Source organism: Pavona decussata, unplaced genomic scaffold (genome assembly GCF_977016875.1).
Source record: "Pavona decussata unplaced genomic scaffold, jaPavDecu1.1 SCAFFOLD_84, whole genome shotgun sequence".
Lineage (NCBI taxonomy): Eukaryota > Metazoa > Cnidaria > Anthozoa > Scleractinia > Agariciidae > Pavona > Pavona decussata.
Window position 1 is genome coordinate 1,252,692 of NW_028145502.1, and position 8,071 is coordinate 1,260,762.

General features: G+C 37.2%; 1 protein-coding gene across 1 annotated transcript; it reads right to left on the minus strand.

Moving 5' to 3' along the window:
* Positions 1–5,292: 5,292 nt before the first annotated feature.
* On the minus strand, positions 5,293–8,029 carry LOC146475331 (signal recognition particle 19 kDa protein-like). Its single transcript, XM_085115738.1, has 5 exons — positions 7,894–8,029; positions 7,730–7,805; positions 7,325–7,396; positions 6,205–6,313; positions 5,293–5,517 (listed from the first exon to the last, which is right to left on the minus strand). Exons 1-5 carry the CDS (start codon positions 7,929–7,931, stop codon positions 5,369–5,371), a joined length of 444 nt encoding a protein of 147 aa, XP_084971864.1. The 5' UTR covers positions 7,932–8,029; the 3' UTR covers positions 5,293–5,368.
* Positions 8,030–8,071: the final 42 nt, after the last annotated feature.

Genomic DNA, 8,071 nt, shown 5'->3' on the forward strand with positions numbered 1-8,071 from the left:
TCGCAAGAATAACAAATATAACAAGATTCAAGACTTAGAAGAACTTGAAGGCAAGAGGGGCCCCGAAATCCCTGCAAATATCGCAAATATCGCAAAACTAACAAGGATTTTCCTTGCTAGCTAAAACCGTTCATTACAAATATCGCAAGAATCGCAAGAATAACAAATATAACAAGATTCAAGACTTAGAAGAACTTGAAGGCAAGAGGGGCCCCGAAATTCCCGCAAATATCGCAAATATCGCAAAAGTAACAAGGATTTTCCTTGCTAGCTAAAACCGTTCATTACAAATATCGCAAGAATCGCAAGAATAACAAATATAACAAGATTCAAGACTTAGAAGAACTTGGAGGCAAGAGGGGCCCCGAAATCACCGCAAATATCGCAAATATCGCAAAAGTAACAAGGATTTTCCTTGCTAGCTTAAACCGTTCATTACAAATATCGCAAGAATCGCAAGAATAACAAATATAACAAGATTCAAGACTTAGAAGAACTTGAAGGAAAGATCCCCGCAAATATCGCAAATATCGCAAAAGTAACAAGGATTTTCCTTGCTAGCTAAAACCGTTCATTACAAATATCGCAAGAATCGCAAGAATAACAAATATAACAAGATTCAAGACTTAGAAGAACTTGGAGGCAAGAGGGGCCCCGAAATCCCCGCAAATATCGCAAATATCGCAAAAGTAACAAGGATTTTCCTTGCTAGCTAAAACCGTTCATTACAAATATCGCAAGAATCGCAAGAATAACAAATATAACAAGATACAAGACTTAGAAGAACTTGGAGGCAAGAGGGGCCCCGAAATCCCCGCAAATATCGCAAAAGTAACAAGGATTTTCCTTGCTAGCTAAAATCGTTCATTACAAATATCGCAAAAATCGCAAGAATAAGAAATATAACAAGATACAAGACTTAGAAGAACTTGGAGGCAAGAGGGGCCCCGAAATCCCCGCAAATATCGCAAATATCGCAAAAGTAACAAGGATTTTCCTTGCTAGCTAAAATCGTTCATTACAAATATCGCAAAAATCGCAAGAATAACAAATATAACGAGATTCAAGACTTAGAAGAACTTGAAGGCAAGAGGGGCCCCGAAATCCCCGCAAATATCGCAAATATCGCAAAAGTAACAAGGATTTTCCTTGCTAGCTAAAACCGTTCATTACAAATATCGCTAGAATCGCAAGAATAACAAATATAACAAGATTCAAGACTTAGAAGAACTTGAAGGAAAGAGGGGCCCCGAAATCCCCGCAAATATCGCAAATATCGCAAAAGTAACAAGGATTTTCCTTGCTAGCTAAAATCGTTCATTACAAATATCGCAAAAATCGCAAGAATAACAAATATAACAAGATTCAAGACTTAGAAGAACTTGAAGGCAAGAGGGGCCCCGAAATCCCCGCAAATATCGCAAATATCGCAAAAGTAACAAGGATTTTCCTTGCTAGCTAAAATCGTTCATTACAAATATCGCAAAAATCGCAAGAATAACAAATATAACAAGATTCAAGACTTAGAAGAACTTGAAGGCAAGAGGGGCCCCAAAATCCCCGCAAATGTCGGGTAAAAGGCTCCAGTTCAAATCTGCCATCCAGCATTTTTGCAGTTGTTCCTTAACGTTCAGCACTCCATTGACATAAACATTGTTGGTCGCCATCGTCCAGGGTACCGTGACAGTCAATTCCTTCCACCACGATAGGCAGCCAAATGTTAAATGCGCCGGCCAAAAAAGGATGTATGCTTAAATAAGAGTCGGTCGTATGCCGTATTGTTTGGAATGAAATAGACCGCGTTACCGCTAAGGTGTGATATAAATGATTCTTTTGTGTAATGTCGGCTGGCAGGCGTGTCAAAGACAAGGTTTTTTTGTCTCGGTCCCAAGGGTGCGTTGCTTCAACAGAGGAGGTTCCATTGTTATACAGATAATAAACTGAGCCCTAGGAAAATGATCTTAAAAAAGAGTAATTAAACAGAGTTCACGGATCACAAAGCAATGTTTATTATTCATAATTATCTACTCATTGCTTTCTACTGTGTATTTATTTTCCGATTGTAACACACACGACAGGACAACAGAAAGTTTTTCGAATTATTTGGCGCTGAAGTTTAATTGCTTGATAAGATACAATCGTCATGAGATGTGTATTTCCATCATTAACTTTCTTTGGCCTTGAAGTTTTAAACTTGCCGACACTAGGATTAAGGATTAACAGAATTGAAGTACTCTAAACATTTGCCGGTTACGTTTTGTTGTAGTAAATTTTTTTGTAGCCGCACTATTTAAGCATAATGTTTATATTGATAGCAATGAGTAAAAGTTTCCCCAAAAACCGCGCGTTGTCTTGAGCGTTTTTGTTTTTTTACGTGTAACGGAAAGTAGTAAATTTTATGGCTTTGACTCCTGATAAGGTCTTTGAACACTTGTAAGGACCTGAAACGTCACATTCGGTTATAAGTTCATTATTTTTGAAAAGGGTGGTAACAATAAAAGGTGATTGAAACAAGCGGTTTGGGAAGAATTACTCTAATGCCGAAAATAACCAAAGGCCACCATAGGTAGTCGTTGATAAATATGTATCTTTACTATATAACTAATTCATCACAAACCATAACACAGTCGGGAAAGGGCATTGTTCATTCCGCCTAAGGTATCTTCACTCATTTTATAATAAGAAATATAACAATAATTTACGGGTCGTCCGCGGTTGTTTTGACAAATCAATACACCAAGTAAAATCGATGAAACAATCAGGTAAAATGAAAGCACATAAAAATCTATTTACAAAAATGTGCAATTGGTAAACTTTGTGTTCTAATGAAAGTAATGTTGAATATAGTCCAGGGTCCTTGTCATGGGTGTTGCAACAGTTGATTGTTACTTATCAAACATTAGGTCCAAATTCAAGTCGAAATTCGGCCCGATATCTTCGTACTCCATGTCAGCTACTTCTTTTAAAATTTCTTCCTCATCAGCGGCAGACTGTTGTTGAAATATTGTCATACATTGTTGTATTTCTTTTTCCTCTTGTTCGGAGATGTGATTGTCGGTAGAACGGTATTTTTGGCGAAGGAAGTGCCCTTTGTCTTTCCGTAGCCACTCGGATATCTGCCGTTCTTCTTCGTCTCCAAGAAATTCACTTGGCGGAACTACTACAAGTACCTGATCTGATGACCCATTTTCATTTCCATGTTGATGGAATTAAGAACGAAGCATACACTGATTGATATTACGGTATTTTGCTACTGACAGTAATTAATAATATTCACTTGGTGGTTTTTTTGTTCAACTATAAGTTTAATTTAACTAGATAAATATTACCAGATTACTGGCAATGCCTGTTTTAAAACCATGGGTATTGGACAGAAACATACATGTACAATGCGTGGATCTGATGACCCATTTTCATTTCCATGTTGATGGAATTAAGAACGAAGCATACACTGATTGATATTACGGTATTTGATACTGACCGTAATTAAAGGTAGCTTCACGTCTGAACTGATATTGTTATTTAAAATAAATGAACGGGCATACACATCTTAATAATATTTACTTGGTGGTTGTTGTTCAACTAGATTGTCCTGTTTTGCGATATTTGCGGACATTTCGGGGCCCTTCTTGCCTTCATCGTCCCCTAAGTCTTGAATCTTGTTACATTTGTTATTCTTGCGATTCTTGCGATATTTGTAATGAACGGATTTTGCTAGCAAGAAAAATCCTTGTTACTTTTGCGATATTTGCGATATTTGCGGACATTTCGGGGCCCTTCTTGCCTTCATCTTATCCTAAGTCTTGAATCTTGTAACATTTGTTATTCTTGCGATTCTTGCGATATTTGTAATAAAGGGTTTTTGCTAGCAAGAAAAATTCTTGTTACTTTTGCGATATTTGCGATATTTGCGGACATTTCGGGGCCCTTCTTGCCTTCATCGTCCCCTAAGTCTTGAATCTTGTTACATTTGTTATTCTTGCGATTCTTGCGATATTTGTAATGAATGGATTTTGCTAGCAAGAAAAATCCTTGTTACTTTTGCGATATTTGCAGACATTTCGGGGCCCTTCTTGCCTTCATCGTCCCCTAAGTCTTGAATCTTGTTACATTTGTTATTCTTGCGATTCTTGCGATATTTGTAATGAACGGATTTTGCTAGCAAGAAAAATCCTTGTTACTTTTGCGATATTTGCGGACATTTCGGGGCCCTTCTTGCCTTCATTTTATCCTAAGTCTTGAATCTTGTTACATTTGTTATTCTTGCGATTCTTGCGATATTTGTAATAAATGGTTTTTGCTAGCAAGAAAAATTCTTGTTACTTTTGCGATATTTGCGATATTTGCGGACATTTCGGGGCCCTATCTTGCCTTCATCTTATCCTAAGTCTTGAATCTTGTGACATTTGTTATTCTTGCGATTTTTGCGATATTTGTAATGAACGCTTTTTGCTAGCAAGAAAAAATCCTTGTTATTTTTGCGATGTTTGCGATATTTGCGGACATTTCGGGCCCCTTCTTGCCTTCATCTTCTTCTTAGTCTTGAATCTTGCTACATTTGTTATTCTTGCGATTTTTGCGATATTTGTAATGAATGCTTTTTGCTAGCAAGAAAAAATCCTTGTTATTTTTGCGATGTTTGCGATATTTGCGGACATTTCGGGGCCCTTCTATCCTTCATGTTCTTCTAAGTGTTGAATCTTGTTACATTTGTTATTATTGCGATTTTTGCTATATTTGTTACTCAGTCTTTTCTCATGGCAAGAAAATGTCTTGTTACTTTTGCGATTTTTGCTATTTCTTCTATACTTTTCTAATAGCCGTTTTCTTTGCGACAATTGCGAAACTAATTTGCTAGCAAATTCGTGCTAACAAGGTCGATCCTGGACATAAGTGCCCACGCTAAGACGTTCGCTTTAGCCCCCACCCGAAAAACTGCTCCACGGGCCCTGCAATCCCCACTTCTGTACCTGGCAGCTCAAACTATTCTTCGATATTGCACACTTTTTGCCTTTGCAACAAAAATTTATGTAGGTCATGCCAAAGATTGTGCGCTTTCAAGTAGACACAGCTTTTCTCTCAATGATCACTTAGATCATCAAAGTGATGATTGAGATGAGATGAGGGGGTTCGTCTCTAAAGAAACTGTGGTGCCGCGTTGATGGGAAATGGAAATGAATGAATATAATTTGACAATCGTAAAGAGATTCAAGTGCTGACGTTTTGAGCGTTAGCCCTTCGTCAGAGCGAAGCAAAGGCCCTTCAATTACTGAAACAACAACAACTCTCAGCTTGAAGTTAATTTAAATTTTTTATTCTTTTAGTTTCAACAAAATATTATTAGTTTACTATCCATGGATGTATCAGTTCATTTTCCTTTGCCCTTCTTTCCTTTCTTTTTCTTGGAGCTTGCTCCTCCTCCCTGCTGTTGGCCGGAGCTGTCACTTTGAGAGGATTTGCTTTGACGACTCTTCAGCTTCGGGATCATTTCACCAATGAACAGAAACAACGCTTTTCCTAAAAAAAATAGTCACCTTCTCTCAATAGACCATCTAAAGTATGTATGTCAACAGGTTTCAATCTATAAATTGGTTGTGAGTAGCCTGTGATGGCCGACGTTTTTCCGGCTGTCGCTTCTCTCTGCTGAAGAGAAGCGACAGCCGAAAATACGTCTGCTTTCGCAGGCTAGGTTATGAGTGGCCCAGTTAGCCTACTTATGCAGATACTCCTTGGGCTCGTCACGCATTCCTCTCCCCTCTCCCATGGAGGAATAGGATGGGGAGGAATGCGTGACGAACCCAAAGACCGTCTACCATAGGAGGCTATGAAAGGGGCCTAAGATACTTTAACTTCTCATGCACTAGGTTTAGCAATACATGGATGGCCTTAAAACCAAATTGCTTTGAGATACTTGCATCAAACTCCTTATAAGTTAAAGTCGTTCCAGTGGTAGCTTGAATTTGAATTGAAACTTGTTACAGTTTTGAAGTGAAACAGTACTTCATAGTCTATTGGCTGATGTGGCCCTTGTTTTGCCGATGGAAATGTTGGTATATCCTAGAAGGTACCAGAATAACTAATGGCAAAAATTTTTAAAAAGGTACAGACACAACTCTGCCATTTTACAAGGGAACTCCTCCCCCACACAAGAAGACTACAAGGCCTACAAGAAGATTTTGTCGATTATAGAAATCACATTCTTACTTGATTGGAATTTTTCACTAAAGAAGCTGTTGTCACTGTTTTTTAGTTGAACTCGCACTCTTCCTCGGCACATGGCATCTTTAGCACTGTCCCTGGGATAATATTTATTCTAGAAACAAATGCAACAAGATTCTTTAAATGTAATAATAATTATTAAAATACATCTTGCATTTCATTGCAATGACAACCACAACTACAGCATTGAGAGAGACCAAAATATCTTTTGTCTTGAAAAACGCTGTTTTGTTGATCTACAGTGTAACTGTGACAACCACACAAATGTACGTCTAGCAATTCTTTGTATACTTTAAGTATGACAGAACACTGTCCAGCAGTTAACATTGATCAGCTTCAATAGCTTCTAGGTGCTTAATTTTTTTATATAAAAAGTGGAACACTACCAGAGATAATGGCCACATGAAATACAGCACTTTATCATTACAGCCACTTTTTACCCACCAAACAAAAAAAAAGGTCAAAAGACAAATCAATAAGCTTCACTGTGTGCAAGGTAAAGTGATCTTCACATTGGCTTTTAGCTAGTAATTGAAAACTGGCTGTCTGCAAGGCACTTTTTTGGGTTCATGTTTTAAACAAAACTTGTGAGAATTTTCTTTGATTTTTTTTTTGCAAAAACTGGGCATCTGCGGGATCACCGGGATGCCTGGGCACCCTTCCAATTAAACCTAGTAAACACTATTTATTTATTTATTTATTTATTTATTTATTTATTTATTTATTTATTTATTTATCTATTTACAGTCTTCACATGTAAATACACATATATATGTTGTGGCTCAATTTTATCCTTGGTTTAATTTTTATTTCCCTTTGTTTTGGGGTATGGTAATGTACGATAATGAGTTTAAAACAAAGGGAAATAAAAATTAAACCAAGGATAAGATTGAACCACAACATATACACTTGAGGTTGCATTCAAAACTTGTCAATAATCTGTGTGTACTGCTTTTGCTAGAAACAAAACATGATATTTTTGGCAAGTTTTCTGTACAACCTCCTCTGATGGTATCATTGAGAGTAGTTGAATGCATAATTGAGTAAGGGGTTACACAGAATTGTTTCCTAATTTTTCTCTTATAAAAAACAAAATAAAGTTAACCTCGAGTTCACAGTTAAGCCCTTGACTCTGGCATACATCTCTTATTTCGTACACTGTTGGGTTGTCAGCTGCCTGTAAATGAATAAGATATTCACACACACGATATTTAGTGTATGATTTATAATTGGGTACAAACAGTTGAAGATCTTTAAGTTTCTGCTATGATTTGCGGTTATACATGATACAATATGCTCCCTAAACAAAGAAACCATCAAACACAGCTCTTTTCAAAAGGTAAATTTCCAGCCACTAGTACATTTGCTCAAAATTACTACTTAAAACATAGTCTATGGTAGTACAGATCTGAGAGAGTTGAAAACATAATCTAAAACAGAAGAACGTAAGAATATGCAAGCCAGACATACTAAAAGTTCCGAGCTTACGTGGACTTAAGCTTTCCTGTACCTTATTTTTGGGAACACGTCGGCCTTGTTCAACAGTTCTTCGACTATTCAAATAAGCTGGGTAGACTATGATCCACCTGAGATTTGGAAAACATACAGAAGAATATAAATATGCTAAAACATTAAGAAATAAACCATTTCATGGGAAAAAGACAAAATCTTAACCTATCTTTTGAAGAAGGATCTGTACTAAGATGCGCCATCTTGAATTAAACAGTACCTCCGCTGACTGCGAAAACTGCGGATCTATTTTGAGCCCGCGCTGTGTTTGTTATAAAATCAGCGCCCGCAACCAAGAGAAAGTGAAAGTCAACCGTTACAGTCAAGATCACACAAAACACAG